This window comes from Scylla paramamosain, chromosome 18 (assembly GCF_035594125.1).
Source record: "Scylla paramamosain isolate STU-SP2022 chromosome 18, ASM3559412v1, whole genome shotgun sequence".
Taxonomy (NCBI): Eukaryota; Metazoa; Arthropoda; class Malacostraca; order Decapoda; family Portunidae; genus Scylla; species Scylla paramamosain.
Window position 1 is genome coordinate 16,372,150 of NC_087168.1, and position 20,000 is coordinate 16,392,149.

The 20,000-nt window shown below is 39.6% G+C and overlaps 1 protein-coding gene across 2 annotated transcripts in view; it reads right to left on the reverse strand.

Moving 5' to 3' along the window:
* Window positions 1-5,297: 5,297 nt before the first annotated feature.
* The window catches only part of LOC135109171 (ras-related protein Rap-2a-like), a 77,544-nt gene continuing 62,841 nt past the window's right edge, over window positions 5,298-20,000 (reverse strand). Inside the window, exons 4-6 of one of the 2 annotated variants that reach the window (XM_064020307.1) lie at window positions 11,253-11,468; window positions 8,481-8,678; window positions 5,298-6,488 (exon numbers count right to left, since the gene is read on the reverse strand). In XM_064020307.1, coding sequence (XP_063876377.1) covers window positions 6,372-6,488; window positions 8,481-8,678; window positions 11,253-11,468 — 531 coding nt within the window. In that variant the 3' untranslated portion in view covers window positions 5,298-6,371. The remainder of the gene's footprint in view (window positions 6,489-8,480; window positions 8,679-11,252; window positions 11,469-20,000) is intronic. The other variant, XM_064020309.1, reaches the window with a different exon arrangement.

Below are 20,000 nucleotides of genomic sequence, written 5' to 3' on the forward strand. Positions count from 1 at the left end.
GCATTAGAGAGGTGGACAGAATCGGGATGAGAGAAGGAAGAAAGTCTCGTGCAGCGAGGCCGCGGGAGGAGGGGAGGCATGCAGTTAGCAAGATCAGAAGAGCAGTTAATATGAAAATAGCGGTAGAAGACAGCTAGAGATGCAGCACTGTGGCGATGAGAGAGAGGCTGAAGACAGGCTGTTACAGGAGAGGAGTCTGATAGTCTGTTTATCTTTCTGTCATTTTGTCCTTACCTGACAGTCTGTCTCATTGTGTGCCTGTCCTTTTATCTTATCTTTTATGTATCTTTCTGTTTGAACCTTATCCCACCTATGTGTGTGTGTGTGTGTGTGTGTGTGTGTGTGTGTGTGTGTGTGTGTGTGTGTGTGTGTGTGTGTGTGTGTGTGTGTGTGTGTGTATATGTGTTGATTTGTGCCCCCGTCCCCCCCCCTCTCTCTCTCTCTCTCTCTCTCTCTCTCTCTCTCTCTCTCTCTCTCTCTCTCTCTCTCTCTCTCTCTCTCTCTCTCTCTCTCTCTCTCTCTCTCTCTCTCCTTGCTTGACAATCTATCTATCTGTCTGCCTGTCCCTTTCTCTATCTATGTCTGACGTCCAGCAGGATCGTTGACTCTACTGACAGATCCTGGCATGTTAGGATACGTCAAGTTGTTGGTGCTTGTTGTTTGTTTGTGTGATTGGATAGTCTCGTGAAAGCACCGATGAAAGCATTATTCATGAAGCAAATTGCATTGTGTATAATGAAATTTGATATATCAAGTGTTGGATTTAATATTTTCATGGAATCCTATTCGTAACTCAGAGAAAAGACAGTATTAACACAAATTGATGAAAACAACAAATTTATTCCCCTAACTGAATCTTAAATCTTATTATTACTGCTATTGTTTTTTTTTTTTTATCTTTTTTTCAGTGAATCAATATTGCTCTCGGATTCAGTCTTGTCATTGTCAAAGTTGCCTAAATGTTTTCACAAAGAATGTTGCCTAAATATCGCCATAGACAGACAGACACACAAACAAACAAACAAACTGGCTGACGGGCACACAGTATTACTAACACGTCAAGATATTACTAATATACAGCATCACCTCCTCCCCTTTACCACCACACTGCCCTCCACTCACCACATCCACCAGCACGACGCGACGCAAGACAAACCACCAAGCTATTCCAGATACCATACCCATCGTTTCGTGAACAGAGCACCACACGGCTATGGCAAGGCAGATCAAGGACTCCAATCCCTCACAGCACAGCATTCCCTAAGCTTGCATTCACTAACCTTGACACACGAAACCACTCATGCTGCATCTGACAAGAATCGTGTTTCATTTCCTTTTGTCACTTTATACGAAATGAAAGCTTTATTCTTAAGGAAAGTTGACGTCTGCATCAGTCATAGTTTTAAGTCAGGTAACATACGCATTCCCTTCTTGTGTTTAGTCTTTCCTTATTCTCAAGTCCTCTGCTCTGCTAAGAATGTAACAATTTTCACAGTTTGTAGGGAGACTGTCAGCAGATCAGAGGAGGTAAAGGTAAAGGTCAGGACATAACGATATAGTCTCTCGCGTCCTCAGCAATAATATCCGTCTTCGTCTTTGATCCTGTGGCAGATGACATGTCTTACTCTGGACATAGAGAAGACCAGAGATCAAGGGACAACATAATATGAGAGATAATAAAACAGGTTACTTGATTTCTGATGCTGCTAATACTTACCCTGCCTGTGATGGATGATATTTCTTATCCCGACACACAGAGGGACATAAGATCGAAAGACAACGCAGAACGAGAGAGAATACAACAGTTTACTTGACTTCTGACCATACCAATACCTACTCTGGCAGTCTAAATTTAGGTACAGTATAAGTAGCAAGTGCATACCTGGATTACCTTAAAGTGGCGTACCAGCAGCGGGCAATTAACGCAAAGCCACGTCTGCAGGTGGCGTCAGCACTAACGGGTATTGGGGGATGAGCCGCACTAATTGTTCCGTAAGACCAAGGTGAGATGAGGGCACCAGGTGTGGCTGTTATGTCTCGTCTTGGCATGTGTGTGTCTGTGTGTGAGTGTTAGTAGTAGTAGTAGTAATAGTAGTAGTAGTAGTAGTACTAGTGACAAGTATGGTTGTGGTAGTACTAGTAATATGAGTACTAGTAGTAATCGTAATGATATTGTTTAGGTAGTTATAGTGGTGGTGGTAGTAGTAGTAGTAGTAGTAGTAGTAGTAGTGATGGTGGTGGTAGTGGTGGTGGTGGTGGTGGTGGTAGCGGCAGTACATCCTTGTCATTCAGCAAAATAATAAAAAAAAATGTAAATAAATAACTAAATAAAAATAAGAAAATTAATAAAAATAAAATTACTCAAAACATTAATATCAAAATTCCAAAGCAAATAATTTCTTTCAGGCAATTTTATTCACAGTATATGACAACAATTCTAACTCACTCCTACCCAAGATCACTCTGACGTAACCCTTCACAACTGACGTGGACCAGGCCGGGAGTGTCTCAAAGGCCTCTCTTAGCACTGTTTACGCCGAGTCAACATCACAGTCCACGCTCCCATCACTGCCTCATTTAATTAACCCTCTGATAAGTAATATAAGTTTAGAGTCTGATTTCGATAGACGCCAGTGACAACAAGAGAGTGATGGAGTAGTAGTAGTAGTAGCAGTAGTAGTAGTAGTAGGAGTAGTAGCAGTAGTAGCAGTAGTAGTAGTAGTAGTAGTAGTAGTAGTAGTAGTAGTAGTAGTAGTAGTGCCCATAGGTAGTGTACTGTGTGGCTAGTAAGATGAATTAGGAAGTGTCGCACGGTCATTAACAATCATTGAACTAATTAATTAACCCTTTCATCCCGACTAATCATCCTGTAACCCTAAATAAACCGTCCTATGAAAATTCCAAAGCACTTCAGATTCAGAGCACAAGGGATCGAAACCTTTTTGAAACCTTTTCCTTTCACTAAGAGTCTACAAGGAACACCCACTCCATCTATGCAGCCCTTAGAAAACAGCCTTGAGAACCCGATTAGTCATACATGTAGCCTTTGAAAAACAATCCTTGTGAAGATCCAGTTTTAAAGAGTCCATGTATAAGAGACTGAAACCTTTTTTTGTAACCTTTCCCTTCCACATAGAGTCAAGAAACACTCATTCCATCAATTGAGCCCTTGAAAAAAATATATATATAATGAAAACCACACAAAGCTCTTCAGAATCTCAGCACAAGACATTGGAACCTTTACGAAACCTTTCCTTACCACTTAGTACTTTTCCCTACCAGTTAGCAAGGTACACCCACCCTTAAAGGTCCCTGAGTACGTGCCATAGTATTCTACACACCAAATTCTCCCAGGAATGTTACTTAATGGGCTTTACTCCCTTTCTACTTCCGAGCCTTCTGTTGGTCCCTCCCATTCCCTCCTCTTTACTTGCTCCCACTCACCTCTTTCCCCCAAGATTACAATTTCTATCTGCACAGCAAAGAGTAACGGTTTTCTTTGTTGGCCGCAAGCTGACAGTCGAGTTAATAGCCTCAGAGACACGTAAATATTATCTCAAAGGGAATTGCACTCTTGGTTTCAGAGAGAGAGAGAGAGAGAGAGAGAGAGAGAGAGAGTGCGTGTGTGTGTGTGTGTGTGTGTGTGTGTGTAGGGGGACTAGCAAGGTCAGTCAGTCTCTCTCTCTCTCTCTCTCTCTCTCTCTCTCTCTCTCTCTCTCTCTCTCTCTCTCTCTCTCTCTCTCTCTCTCTCATCCTGACCTTATTTGTGTTTTATTTGCCATTATCTTCTCATTCTTTCTTCCTCTTCCTTCTTTTGCTTCTTTCGTTTTCTCTCTCATCCTTCCATTATTATCTCTTCCTTTTTTTATTACCTTTTTTCATTATAACTTTCTCTTCGTTTCCTTACTTCTTTCATTCGTTTAGATTTGTCATTGTAATCTTCTTCCCCTTTCTTCTCTTTCTCCTAATTCGCTTATCTCTTACGTTGTCACTTTTTATCTTCTCCCCTGCTTTGTTAATTCCCTTTAATTTTGGTTATTCTCCCTTTCCTTCTCTTTCCTTTCTTGCCTTCTTTTGTTTTCGCCTCTTCCTTAATTCTATCTGTTGTTTTCTTTTATTTTGTACCTCTTCCTGTTTCCTGAGTTTTCTCCTTTCTCATTTCGTTGTTTTATTCTTCCTTTCGTCCGCTACCATTATTTTCTGCATTAATCCTTCCCTGTCTCTGTCTCTCCTCTCTTCTTAACTTTTTTCCCATCGCATTATCCTCTCTTTTATCTTTCCCTCTTCAACTCTTCCTCCGCATCCTTAAGAGTCGCTTCAGTCTAGGAGAACCCAAGTTAATGACCCAGAGGAGAGAAGTGTATGTTACGAAACCTCTTTCTTCTCGTACATTTGAGGGGAGGAAATCATGTTGATACCTTCAACGGGAGAGAGTTGAAGAGGAAGTCATGAGTCTTAGTATTGTTTTGTAAGTGTTTAAGAAGTATTTAATCACTCTTATAAGTAAACCAAGCATAAGTTGTTGGTGTTTTCTGGATTTTTGCTGAGATAAATACCTAAACTTTTGCTCCTGTAAGTCTCTGTCTGTGTGTATGTGCATGTTTGTTTGTCTGTCTATTTTTATATCCGTCCGTCCTTGTCTGATAGCTTGTTCATCGTTCTGTCTTTGCCTCTGCTTGATTGTTTCTTTGTCTGTGTGTATAGTTACCGTCGTGTCCCGTCCTGGGTGTAAGTAGTTTAGAAATCTCCTTAACTTGTGTAATTTTTTATATCGAAGTTTAAAGAAAGAGTTATTTTGATGTTCCAAAAAGTAAAAAAAAAAAATATCGATGCAGTGTTATTTATTTTTTTTATTATAAGTGCACTGGCCAAGCGCAACAAAAAGTGCCAAAAAGAGGCTCACTGAGAGTACCATTCCTTAAAGAGACGTGAAAAAGGATCACCCAAAACTGGAAGATAACTGTCTGGAAACTGATGACTTGTTATTCTCTTCTTAGCCACGTGGAGACCTTGCCAGTGTGCAGGGGAGGAGCAGGAAGAGTGTTACATCCGGAGGCTTGCCACGGGAAACACATTACGAGATGGAGCTGAAAGTTGTTAAGTATGACTGGCAGAAGTTAGGGCTACACCTCCCATCACATGGATAATTGATACACACACACACACACACACACACACACACACACACACACACACACACACACACACACACACACACACACACACACACACACACACACACACACACACACACACACACACACTTACACAACTACCTGGCAATTAAACAAAGGACATTTTTTCTTTACATTTATTGTATTGTCGAAATCACATTAGCGACGCAACACAGAGCCGAACACAGCATGCTTGGCGCCTCCACCCCGCCGCGCCACCTGCGTCGCGGCGTGGCTGAGGCTGCGCTCCTTACTCACCACACACACTTACCTCACAGCCCCGCACGCCTTCCTGGCACTAGCAGGGCGGTGAAGCAGTACTAGGGTGGAGGCGGAGCGAGACATCCTCCTCCACACCGTTCTCCACACCCTTCTTCACCTCATCTTCCTCGACACCTTCCTCCACCTCAAATTTCCGTCCTCTTGATGAAGGCGCATATTTTTTTTTTTTTTTTCTCTCCATGTCCAAAAGTTTCCTCCGGGGCGTGAGGGGGAATGAACGTGCTGGAGGAAACTAGGGGACTTGACCGCGTATTAAATTTACCCAAAATAGATTCTTTTCTCCCTCTTAATCACTCCCGGTCCATTCTGTACAATATATGCACTTTTTTTTTTCTTTTCCTTCCCAAGAGGTTAGGTGCAGGTATACTTTTGTGTGTGTGATTCCGTGTCAATGTATACTCTGATTATTAGGCCTCCAGCTCCCGTGTGTGCTGGCTGCTGCCTGCCTTGCTACCTGAGGTCTCTTAGTGCTACACCTAGAGTGGGCCGCTCGACTGTCCTCTGCCTACTTAAGTAACACCGGCGACACCTACCGTACTAAAGGGTATTACTGGAGGACTGGCGACGAATAGCACGCATTTTTGGGCATCATAACGGCACATTTTCGTTTCTGATTCGTAAACACAGAGAAGGAAGCCGCGTGTGCAGTGCTTATGTTTCGCCCTTAAGCGCCGCGACAGACAGACATTAGCTGGCACACATGACTTGGTACACTGAATCAAAATGACACGGCAGCTGACACACAGTATAGCGGCGAGTTGACGCACGTGGAGGCGTCGTGCGGTGGCTGGTGCGGGCGTGGGGTAAAGCCAGGGAAGGAAGCCACGACTCTTACACATGGCCGTCAGCTCCTCCTCCTCCTCCTCCTCTCGTCTCCTGCCATACTACAAAGCTTCAGGGGTTCTCGTCGCGCGTCTAGGAAACGTTGCACGAGTGTCGTTTGAAGAAGAACTTTTCCTGCTTCTGTTTTTGCGTGTAGGTTGGCAGGGACTTCCTCCGCCTCTCCACCGCGGGGCTCAGTTTGTACCGGATCTGTGGGAGGAGAGAAGGGAGCCAATTAGAAAACAGATGGGAATGGTAAGGGTAATGCACACCCGCACACACACACACACACACATACACACACACAGGTGGAGGAGGAATAGGTACACAGCTGTAACAACTTCCTTACCATGTACTACGCTACACTCCTGAAATTAGGTCGAGGCTTGGAGGGGTGACAGTAACGTAAGCGTAACGTCTCTCCCCCTCCCTTTCTCCCTCTCCCGCTCCTTCTATTCCTCTCCCCCTTTGATCTCCGCTCTCTGTGTACCTGGTGCCGCTAGTCATTACCTGCCCTGTACCAATTACGTTTTGGTTATTACCTTGATAACTTTGCAACAGATTGACGTATGTTAATTAATATCTCCATTTTACCGTTTTCTTCATTTCCATCTGTTACTTTTTTTTTCTGCTTCTTTCCGCTTTTAATTTGGTATCTTCCGCTCTCTCGTATTTCATTTTTTTCTCTTTTTCGTATTAATATATTTCTTTTTACCTACAAGTATATCTTTAATGCTTCCCTTTTTTTTTTTTTTTTTGTTGCTTACCTGCCCTTTAATATAATCTCTTTTCTCATCTATACCCTATCTTTCTTATACTATTATCATTTTCTTGCATCTACGTAGGTACATTTTTTTCCTCCTCCTCCTCCTCCTCCTCCTCCTCCTCCTCCTCCTCCTCCTCCTCCTCCTCCTCCTCCTTCTTTATTACATACTTTCATGCTTCCTTTAATATGACGTTATTAACCTTCTCATTCTCTCTTTTTCTCTCCTGTTATTACAGTTTTCTTGCCTCCAGCTTCTCATCACTTCTTTCTCCTGTTCTGTGCTATCCTGTCTCTCCCACTAATAGTTATCGTAGAATTATTACCCAAACAGCCTCAGGGTCTATTGCTGTTTGGACTTCATTTGTATTCTTTTGTATTCCTTTTTCTCAATCATGTTACGATAGTTTTCTAGCCTCCAGTCTCACTTAATTTTCTTTTTCTCCTCCTTCTACTTCTTTACTCTGCTCCTTTAATTAAGATACGTTTTCTCTCTCTCTCTCTCTCTCTCTCTCTCTCTCTCTCTCTCTCTCTCTCTCTCTCTCTCTCTCTCTCTCTCTCTCTCTCTCTCTCTCTCTCTCTCTCTCTCTCTCTCTCTCTTATCTCGTTTTCTTTCTCATTCTACAAAAATACTTCTTGTCTCCACCTCCACTTTTCTTCTCTTCGTCTGCTATTTCTTCATTACATATTATTGTATATATGAAGGAGGCCAGACAAAGACAAGGATACAAAAAAAAATGAGGTTAAAAGCCTTCCAAATTCCTGATCGTCATGTTATTTAGGCGGTGGATTTAATTTTGGTCCCTCAGTTACTAGTGCAGAGCTAATATTTTCACGTGTCGCTGAATTCTCAAAGGGGAAAAAAAAAATACGACAGAAAAATAACACTAATGAGAAAAAGCACGTATTAATAATATACGAGGGATAAAAAAAAATAAATATATGTAACACTGAAGGGAGAATGTGAAGGAAAGAGATAACGTAAACAGGTAACATAAAGGTGTAAAAATACAAATAAAAAAGTTTGCGGCGAAAAGAAAACATGCAGCAAACAGAGAACAGACAGAAAGGGTTTCAGAAACGCAGCGTCAAGAAAACATGGCAAAAATGAGAACAACAGCAAGTGAAAAACATGAAGAAAACTAATGAAGGTAAAAAAGAATGTTTAAAATGACACTGAAAAGTACTCAAGGAAGAAAAAAGACTAATTAAAAAATAGCATATAAAAAAATAGAAAAGGATACGTAGAAAAAAAAAGACATAAAAGGTAAGACATGAAAGAAGGACACATACAAAAAGACGTTGAAAAAGAACACGCAGAGAGCAAGAAAAAAAAAAGTCAGGTAAAACATTAACACAAAATGACGTACCAAAGGACACACAGAGGAGAGCAAGAGAGCGAGGCAGCGAAGCAGTACTCATTGTGAGGGGTCACGAACCTGGCCTTGGTGGAGGACCTTCTTGAATAGGGCGAGGACAGAGTCAGGCTGAAGGGCGCACGTCTCGGTGTAGCCGTGGCCCCAATCCAGCTCCACCCGCGCCTGGGACGTGGCTCGAGACACCAGGCGGCGCACCTCCAGGTCACTCTTGTTGCCCACTACCACGATGGGCACCTCGGCGCCGCGAAGCCTCACGATCTGGGGGACAAAGATTCATAATTCAGCCTCAAATTTTGGAGCTTCAAATTTAACTTTTACCACCTCTAAATCCAACTTTAATTGGCTATTCAATTTAGCTGCAAACTCAACTTTATCTAACCTCAGACGTGACCTCAATCAGCTTTAAACTCAACTACAGTAGCTTTAAACTTATCCCTATAGTTATCCTCCCAATTTAGTTTCAAACACAACTTCGATTAGTTTCATAATTTAACTTAAGATTGGATCCAAACAACCACAGTTAGTGTCACCATTTAGCTTGAAACTCAGATTCAGATAACTTTCAACTTAACTTCATTCAGCTTCAAACTTACATCAGTTACCTTCAGACTTAATTAAGATTTAGCTTCAAACTTAAATTCAAATTATTTCCATTATTAAAGAAAAATCATTAAAAGTAATGGAAAGTTCAGTACTTTTCTTATGCATCTTCCATCGCAATTACTATTGACATAATTTTTCCCCTTCTTTACTAAATTAATATTGTTCGTATGTTTTGCCCTTTTTTATAAGTATCATTCTACCACTAAGGGCTTGGCAGCTGGAGCTGAGGGCAGTAAACATGAACCAGAGGAGTTGAGATTGAGGGAAAACGCAGTGAAAATGAAAGGCGTATGTTCCTGACAACCGGTAGATTCTCGACAAATTGGAGGACATAACACAGAAAGAAAGTGGAAGTGGAAGTGAGAGTATATTTCTTGATTACTGACAGTGACAATAGTGACAATAGCCACGGGCCTCGCTGCGGGGAACGTGGTGCACTTAGCAGGAAACAATTCTAGAAATGCAAGAGATTTTCAGGGGAATGATAAAAAGCGCACGGCATCCAGGAAATGAGTGTGAGGATTGAGCAATACTGAGAACTAGTGGCATTGTGGTTGATAGATAAATTGTGACATTCCTGGCAGAAAAATAGGCAAAAACGAGGCAGTTGGAGAATAAGGAAGGGAAATCTCAAATGATAAGACTAAAAGCCTTGGAAGAGATTTTAAGCTGAAAGATAAAAAATAAATAAATAAATAAGACAGACTTTACTATGTTTTTAAGAGCAACAACGAACAGAAAAAAAAAATGCATTAGGAGGAAGAGGATTAAATGAAGAAAAAAGAAAAAATCTCAAAGGACAATCTTGAAAAATGTGATGTATTGAAAGTAAGAAACGGAAAACAACAGATTTCACTAAGACAGAAAAGTAAAAGGGAAAGAACGTAACAAAAGAAAGAAGAGGAATAGAACCATAAATCACAAAACGAGAAACTTCAAACCTTGGAGGGAAAAATGCAATGAACTTGAAATATGAACAGAAAACAAGATACTACACAGAAACAACAGGAAGAAAGTAAATAAAAAAAAATGCAATCACAATAGAGAGAGAGAGACTTAACCCTTGAAAAATGTGATGGAATTTAAAGTTAAACGGAAGACAAAAGACTTAAAAAACAAGAAAAAGTAAAAACGTAGAAGGAAGAATAATAGAAAAAATAAAATAAACAAAGCAGAAACGTAAAACTTTGCCATTACCTTACGACCTTTAGGAATAACACAAGGCACCCACTACCCGCCAACACACACACACACACACACACACATCTTTTTTTCTGCATTCTTACGCTTTGAATAATTTTTTAAATCATCTTCCTTCTACTACTTAAGTCGACCTTCTTTAATCTTCCTAGCACTGTAAATATTGTTTGTATGGAGACACAGGAGCAAAAAAGAGAGAAGACTGAAGGTCAATTTTGATTTTTAACGGGATAGAAATATTTACCAGAGCTTAGCACAAACAAAGTGTCCAAAGAGTTACAGGTACTGAGGGGGAAAATTTGTTTGGCACTGAAAGAATTAAGTATTTTGATCTCTCAGTTTCCATCACTCGATCAAGAATGTGGATGTGGAAGTGGCCCGCACCTCCCATCAGACAGTGAAAGGATTAATTGCTTCGATTTCTTAATTACCAACTTTCCACTAACAACCTTTCCCTATCCTCACTTCTTCCCTGAGCGTGGCTATTACTTCCCTCGAGGCGGTGAAAAGGTTAAAAGTAGCGATCTCTCACTTACCAGGAGACAGTGAAAGAACTGAGGCAGGGAAGATGTTAAATGCTTCGTTCTCTCAATTCCCAGCTCTCCACTAACATTCTTTCCCTCCTTACCACTTCTCTGAGCCTGGCTAGTACTGCCCTCGATGGTTAAATGGTTTGATCTCTCATTTCTCGCAACAGTTAAAGTAGATGCTTCGATCCTTCACTTCCCAAGAGGCAGTGAAACAATTAAATGCTTTGATCCTTCACTTCCCACGAGGCAGTGGAAGAGTTAAATGCCTCGATCTCCCATTACCGACAATCGATTAAGAATGTTAACCCTTTTACAGCAACACGAAACAATTAGCAGCACCAGAAGCAGTGCGTGAAGTCTTCACAAGCATCTACAGGAAAGTTAGCGATGAAAAACAATACATTCTGCAATTTCTTCCCAGTTAAAGTAAAGATGTAGAGTGACTCGTAATTAGGGAAAAGTATACCAAGTGGCTGTCAAAGAGTAAACCTGTCCTCACCTCTTCTCTGAGCGTGGCCAGCACTTCCCACGAGGCGATGTTGTCGATGGCGTACACGAGGAGGAAGGCGTCGGACTGTCTGATGGCCAGCTCACGCATGGCCGGGAACTGGTGGGAGCCGGAGGTGTCAAGAAGGTCGAGGATCAGAGTCTCTCCCTCGATCTCGTACTCCCCGCGATGTAACTCCTCCACCGTTGGCTTGTAGTTTGTTAGGATCTGCGGGAGAGAGGGGGAAGTGTTAGTGGCTTCGTGTGTAGGTGTGTGTGTGTGTGTGTGTGTGTGTGTGTAGGGTAGGCGTTCGTATCAAGTTTGCCTTTTTATACAGGATTTGAATAATTCTCTGATTTTGCTTTTGTGTGTTAAATTGTCTGTTTTTCTTTATTCAGTGCGTAAGTGAATATGTGCAAGAGAGAGAGAGAGAGAGAGAGAGAGAGAGAGAGAGAGAGAGAGAGAGAGAGAGAGAGAGAGAGAATATTTCCGCAGGATTAAAAGATTAAACAAAACAATTACCAGTTTCCAGGAAGGCGAGTCAAATAATGAATGCTTCAAGGTCTTTGGTAATTGCGTTTCACATTCACGGGTAAAGGTGGCGACTCATTCATTACTAACATGTAGTGGAAGAACTAAGATACCAGCTGTTGTCATTATAAATAATTGTAACATATAAGCTGCCTTCTTCTCCCTCCTCTTCCTCCTCCTTCTCCTCCTCCTCCTCCTCCTCCTCCTCCTCCTCCTCCTCCTCCTCCTCCTCCTTCTCCACATGACCTCGTTCTTGCGCTGCCATAACAGTGATGATAGTTCTTCTACCCCCCCACCTTACAACTCCTCCTCCTTCTCCTTCTCCTTCTCCTTCTCCTTCTCCTTCTCCTCCTCCTCCTCCTCCTCCTCCTCCTCCTCCTCCTCCTCCTCCTCCTCCTCCTCTTGTTTACTTATCCGTTTTGCAAAGAATGAAGTCAGTATCCATAAAAAAGCAAAGAGGAGAACTACAAGAACCCATCACAGTAATACACGTGGCAGTCCCTATATAAAACCCTCCTCCCTTTGCCTTCCTCTCATCCTAGTCATTTTAAAAGCTCCTATTAACTCAGCACGAACCACCTGATTAGTGAGTCCATTCTTCAGTCTTTCCTTAGGGTCTAGGATTTTCAGTGCTCCTCTTACGTGAGAAATAAACTAATTCTGGTCATTTATCATCGTACAGTCAATTCCTTTCAGTCCCTCCATATTTCTGTTAAATCTTCGTTATTGTCTGCCCTTTCCTCATGCACTACTCCCTTCCCGCCCTTCATTAGGCCGCGTAGGGAGCAAGCGAGCCCGTATCCTGGCCCTGGGTAATCATTCTTCCTCCCCTTCTCTCTGTGCCCTTGATTAGAAAGCAATGGACGCTGTACCCCTGCACCCTCGCCGCCTCCCCCTCCCTTTCTCCCTCCCGGGGGTGCTTATTTTTAGTTTATACTTCATTTTCTTGTTTCTTGTTTTTTATGTCCTTTTTTTTATTATGTTGATTTTCTGTTATTTTTTTTTTTTATTTATTTATTTTTTATTTTTTTTTATTTATTTTTTTTTTTTTTATTTGTTATCGCTAGTGTCTCCGTTTATAAGTATCATTATTTTTCGTTTTTTTTTCGTTGTGTGTGTTGTTTTCATTCGTTTACTTAGATTTTGTTGTTTCTACTGTGTTTAATTTCTAAGGAATTGGCTTTATTTTTATTTTATTTATTTATTTATTTTTATTTTTATTTTTTATTTATTTATTTTTTTGTGTATGTTCTGCATTGTTTTCCGTTCATTTATTTATTCATTTCCCTACGTTTATCGTCTTGATTTACCTTGTTCTTCACTTACTCATTCATTCATTTTTCCACTATTCTTCTTGGAACACTGTATTTATGATTTATTGCTTTCCTTATTTATTTTTTCTCTTCATCCTTCATATCAGTATTATATATATATATATATATATATATATATATATATATATATATATATATATATATATATATATATATATATATATATATATATATATATATATATATATATATATATATATATATATATATATATATATATATTATATTTTGATGTGTTAAGTTTCATCTTCTCTTATTCTTCTGTTCCTTGTTCTCACCCTCTATCTATTATGAGTGAATATTTCTCCTTGTTTTGCCTTCCACTCCAGATGTTCCTGCTCAGTTATGAGATATTCGTTTCCTTATATAAGTTTCATTTGTTTTCCCTGTCCCTTCTTAGTGTAAGGTATTTATTTTTATTTTTATTTATTTTTTTTTTCATTTATTTATTTATTTTTTATTTATTTTTTTATTTATTTTTTTTTTTTGTTGAGTATACGCTCCACTGATTCGTCTATATTTATTTTCAATGATGCGTTTTACGTGTTACTAATTAATTTCGCTATTTTATTTCGTGTTTCACTTATTCGCTTCAGTCATTGTTCATATGCTTCTTTAGTCAATGTTGTTGTTGATGTTATTATTATTATTATTATTATTATTATTATTATTATTATTATTATTATTATTATTATTATTATTATTATTATAGTATTAGTAGTAGTATTATAGTAGTAGTGTAGTAGTAGTTAGTAGTAGTAGTAGTAGTAGTAGTAGTAGTTGTAGTAGTAGTAGTATCTATTTTAGCTTGTCTATTATCTGTTTGCGTTCATTTCCATTTATCATTCAGTAGAAAGAAAAACAACTCCGTGATTTGACATGAAAAGACGGGAACACGAGCTGCTCTCTCTCTCTCTCTCTCTCTCTCTCTCTCTCTCTCTCTCTCTCTCTCTCTCTCTCTCTCTCTCTCTCTCTCTCTCTCTCTCTCTCTGTGTGTGTGTGTGTGTGTGTGTGTGTGTGTGTGTGTGTAAGCAAGAAGGAAACACGCCTCATTTACTAATTACACTTGCTGTAGAAAAAACGGGAGGTCATAAAAGTCAGGTATTAAAGTTTCAGATATTATTCCAAGCTGGCTGTTACTATGCTCCTCCTCCTCCTCCTCCTCCTCCTCCTCCTCCTCCTCCTGCTTATTCTAATGCCCTCCCTCTCTCCTGGTCCTCGTTGTTAATGTTATATGTGCAGTAACAGCAGTAGCAGTATATATAATCAAATGCATAATTATTAGCATTTTTTGTTATTGTTAATGTTGCATGTACAGCGAAGTAGTAGTAGTAGTAGTAGTAGCAGTAGCTGTTGTTGTTGTTGTTGTAGTAGTAGTAGTAGTAGTAGTAGTAGTAGTAGTAGTAGTAGTAGTATCATAAGCTGTTTAAATAGCTTTCGTTCTTTTCTTTTTTTCTATTTTTCTATATTTCTTTTCTTCCTTTTGTTTCCTTTCTTTTCTTATTCACGAGCTGCCAAGGAGGTCACGGCCAAGGAAGCCGAGAAGAACAAAGGGACAAGTTTACAGGAAGGTGAGCAGGAGGGATGATTGCTTCCCTTCTTCAGGTGACAGAAACGAAACACCGGACTGCTCTCCCTCTGCCTTTCTCTCTCCCCTTCCTTCTCTCCTCCTCTCCTTCTCCCGAACAACTGGTCAATAGCAACCTTTACGTAACATCGGCAGGACATGCGAAGGAGGAGAAAAAAATCCCTAACATATAGATCCAAGTAGTTCAAGGGATCAAACGTCTTTCATCAAGGCATCGAATCACCTGCAGGAAGACTCATAAGGGATCAGGTCTTTTGTAGGGGACACAGGGAATCATTTTGTGAAGCGTCACCTGCCCAAACGAGATAAGGGGAGATGGATGAAATGCGTTCCAGAAAATGTGCTTTGTGAAGTTAGTTAACTATACGTAGGAGTTGGAAGAGGATAAGGAGTCTGAAAGATAGGAGGAGGAAGACAAGGAGAATGTAATATAGAAAGTGGAAGAAGACGAGAAGAATAAAAGGTAGAAGGAGGAAGACAAAGAGAATGAAAGACATGATGAAGAAAGGAAAGAGAGTGAAAAATAGAAGAAAGAAGACAAGGAGAGTGAAAGATTAGAGGAAGAAGACAAAAAGAATGAAACATATCAGGAGGAAGAAAAGGAGAAAGAAAACAGAAGGAAGATGTGAAAGGAAGAAAACATGAAAAAAAAAAAGATAGAAGAATGAAGAGCAAGAGAACAAGCAGGAGAAGGAGGAAGTGGAGGAGGAACACATCGTAAACAACATCAAACAAGCTTATATTAGCGAGGCTGTTTGTGATGAACTAGACAGCCTAATTATAATGAGAAAGGCAGGATAGTAAAGGTCAAGGATGAGGAAGACCAGGAAGAGGAGAAACAGGAAGACAAAGAGGAGAAAGAAGAAGAAAAGAGGGAGAATTAACTAATGGGTGGAGACGAGAAAAGAAAACAAAAGAAGAATGGGGAGGAAGAGGAACAGCTAGTGGAGATGTAAGAGAAGAGGAAGCAAAGTAAAAACAAAAGAACAAAACTTATAAAAAAAAAATTACACACACACACAAGAAAATAGAGACTGCATATGACATGTTAACTCACACAATGCATCCAAATACGAGTAACAAGTTATTCACAAAAATCCTCATGAGTTGACGCATAAAAAGACTTCATACTCTGTTACCCAAAGCCAAAGCCAAAAAAGTCTAAAACAATACCGGTCTAAAAGAAAAGAGATAGGTTTGCTGGAAAGTCCTTGAGCTATTGTGCGAGAAAATGGATCAGGAACCAAGAGGAGTAGGAAGGATGCAAGAGTTCAGTTATCCCAGCGCTGCCACCAGTTTTGAGGTTCATCCTTGCACTGCCACCATTTGTTGTTACACTCCGCCTGATACGAGTATTATAGATTTTATTATGTTGCAGATCGTGAAATTAATAAGATTTCCCTCATTACTATACCCTAAGCTCTCCAATAAATCTTAAATAATACCGCACTGTGAAAAAAAGATTGATATGTGGGAAAGTCCTTGATGTATTGTGCGAGGAAATGGACCAGGAAGCACGAGGAGTAGGTTTGATGCAAGGTCTCAGATATCCCAACGCTGCCACCAGTTTTGAGGCTCGTCCTGCGTTGCCACCATTTATTATACTCCTACCACGCTCTCAGATATTATATACCGTTTTATGCTTCACACCGAGAAACATTCTTAGGGATGAAAAGAATGGAGAGAATAATCCTCTTACTGCTACTGACATTTGTACATTGTTGGAAATTATTATTATATTTTTTTATCTCAAGATTTGTATGTAAAAACTGGGTACAGTGACAGAGAGAGAGAGAGAGAGAGAGAGAGAGAGAGAGAGAGAGAGAGAGAGAGAGAGAGAAATGGGTGGATAGGGTAGCCTGTGGTTATTTCCCTTCTTTTATTTTGAAATTAACTTCTATGACGGTTTTGGGAAAGATCACATAGGTTAAAATATACAGGATCTCTCTCTCTCTCTCTCTCTCTCTCTCTCTCTCTCTCTCTCTCTCTCTCTCTCTCTCTCTCTCTCTCTCTCTCTCTCTCTCTCTCTCTCTCTCTCTCTCTCTCTCTCTCTCTCTCTCTCAAAATTTGTATAAAAAACTGAGTTCAATGAGAGAGAGAGAGAGAGAGAGAGAGAGAGAGAGAGAGAGAGAGAGAGAGAGAGAGAGAGAGAGATGTATTACTATTAACACCTCATATCAACATTTTTCTTCCTAGTTTTAAGATCGTGTAGGGCTTCGAAAATTTACAAAACATTTTTTTTTTTTTTCATTTTTGTATCAGTGTGGCTGGCGATACTGGGAACACCTGTTATAAAACTACTATTTTTCTCAAGAACTCATGAGCACGTGTAATCAGTTATCATCCCAGTGCGTTCTATAACACCTATTCTACTCACTACCCTCTTACATTTCTACTCTCGCGCTTCATTGTGTAATAGATGTAATCGTGAACGAGAAAGGAACATATTTCTTTGTATAAGGTAAAGGAAATTGCTTATCCTCATTTGTTGTCACTCGTAACGTAATGGTAATTAAAATGATGGTGATAATGATGATGATGATGATAGTCGGAATAATAGAAATAATAATAAGAATAATTATGATTACGATAATAATAATAATAATAATAATAATAATAATAATAATAATAATAATAATAATAATGAAACCAAGAGTATGAATAAGAATAACAATCATGCTAATAATGATAATAATAATAATAAGAAGAAGAAGAAGAAGAAGAAGAAGAAGAAGAAGAAGAAGAAGAAGAAGGACGAGGACTACGTTGAAAAGGATAATAATAATAGTAATAATAATAATAATAATAATAATAATAATAATAATAATAATAATAATAATAATAATAATAAAGGCAACAAGAAATAAACATAAAGCGCCTTACGTAAAGGGAACACATTCATTTAAAAAGTCAAAAGTATTATTGTAATCCTCTCTCCAGGCAGAAGAAAGCTGAGGCCAAGTCTCCTTAACCTTTATGCGTCCAGCAAGATGAAATAATATTGTGTGTGTGGGCGACGTTTACTCAGGAAGCAAGAGAAGGAAAACTAAAGCAAGGCAAAGAAGGAAAAAACAAACCAGTGGAGCGCCAAAGACTTAGTGATATACTGAATGAGTTAAGTAGCTTTCCCATTTTTCTTTGAGGGAAGGAAGGAAACTTAAGACGAGTAATTCTTGGTAAAATTGTTCGTTTTCTGCGGTGGAAAAATTTACTTTCGTCGCAGCGACCTCTTGTGGCTTGTACTGGAGAAAAAGAGGGATGTTTTTTGACACGTGACGGGGGGCGTGTAGTGATCTGTTACGCCTAGGAAAACTTGCTAGGACACAGTTTTTAGTAGAGATGAAAAGAAAAGGGAGAGGTGCACAGGAGGACATGGATGGAAAATGAATGGTGAGAGATGGGAGGAGGAGAAAGAAAGCCTTAAAAAGAGTGAATGAGAAGAGAAAGGAGACGGAGCAGGAGGGAAAAAGGAAAGTGAGAAGAGATTATGGAGGTGAACACGACTCTCCATTAAAGTTTAGTGCACGAATAATTTCCCCCATAAAATTTAACTTGGTCTTAATGAAATTTGGTGCGACAACTAATTTGTGGCTTATGGATGGTCTTCACTCTGGCTAGCGACACACACACACGCGCGCGCGCGCGCGCAAACTTTACGTATAAAATCATATTAATCCACTTTTTCCTTTAATGTGCTCTAAATAAGAAATAAAACAGTATCGCTTCTATTAGACAAAATATCGTTGACATGAACAGTTAGTGATATTTTCTGAGACTTTTTCTTCTGTTTTCTCTCTCTCTCTCTCTCTCTCTCTCTCTCTCTCTCTCTCTCTCTCTCTCTCTCTCTCTCTCTCTCTCTCTCTCTCTCTCTCTCTCTCTCTCTCCTTTTTTTCGTACCTTACTCCTTCCCCTTTCATTTCTCCTGTCACTTATTTTTATCTTCCTCCTCATCCCTACTTTCTCTTAACATTTTTTTGCATTTTTTTTTTACCACCACTCTCTCTCTCTCTCTCTCTCTCTCTCTCTCTCTCTCTCTCTCTCTCTCTCTCTCTCTCTCTCTCTCTCTCTCTCTCTCTCTCTCTCTCTCTCTCTCTCTCTCTCTCTCTCTCTCCATTTTAACTTTTCTCCTCTTAATCATCCTTCCTTTTTACCTTCTCTCTATCTTTTTTACTCGATTCCCTCACTCTCTCTGTCTCTCCTTCCTCCTCCTCATCTTTTGCGATACTTTGCAAACTGATAGGACATAGATTGAATAAGTTACAAACTACCGTCATATCTTATCGTTTTGTCGATATTTAGTTTATGGAAGAAATCAACATTCTCTCTCTCTCTCTCTCTCTCTCTCTCTCTCTCTCTCTCTCTCTCTCTCTCTCTCTCTCTCTCTCTCTCTCTCTCTCTCTCTCTCTCTCTCTCTCTCTCTCTCTCTCTCTCTCTCTCTCTCTCTCTCTCTCATGACTTCCGTGTGTATTTACTGAAGAGTGAAAGACGAGATTGGACTCTCCTAATTGATATCGAGATGAGAACCTCAATTGAAGACCTGCCCATGAGAGACTGGCGAAGGCATCTTGGCGTCTTCCGCGACTCAATCCCCCTGAACCTTGAGATCTTACCCGACGTTTGATGCAACTGATCCGCGTCCAATATCACTGTGAGGACTCGAGTGAATGCAAGGAAGCTCAAATTTGGACAAGTGGATATCTTTTCGTCTCCTTTTTCCCTTCAGTTCCTTTTGCCTTCCCTCGCTTCTGCTAAATTTGCTGGGTTGGTTTAATTGTTGTGTGTGTATCCTGTGGGATTGTTTTGTTTTGGTTTCTGTGTTTAGTTGTGAAGTGTGATTTTTATTAACTTAGGTTCTTCGATTTCGTTTTGATTTGTGTTCTTAATTGTAAGGTATGGCAGTCGTTGTATGATCGCATTGAGATTTTTTTTTCTTTTACTAGATCATCTTAATTTCTTTTGATTTATTTGTTTTATTGTGAGATATAAAAGGAATTTTTTTTTTTTACGTAAGAGGGTCTCTGTCAAAGGGCTACAAAAAAGGCAAAAAATGAAAGCCCAGTGAATGCGTTAGTTCCCCAGAGAGTGGAGAAAAAAGTATTATCCAAAATAAGAGGAGTGTCTTGAAACCTTCCTCTTGGTCAGATTGTAAATATTCCCAACAAGATCCTTCTATTTTGCTTTGATTTGTTTCATTGTCAAGTATGATAAAAGTACTACGGTCAGATTGTAAATATTTCCAGCAAGTTCCTTTTATTTTTCATTTATATCTTTAATTGTGAGATCTGCTAGGAGTAAAAATGTCAGATT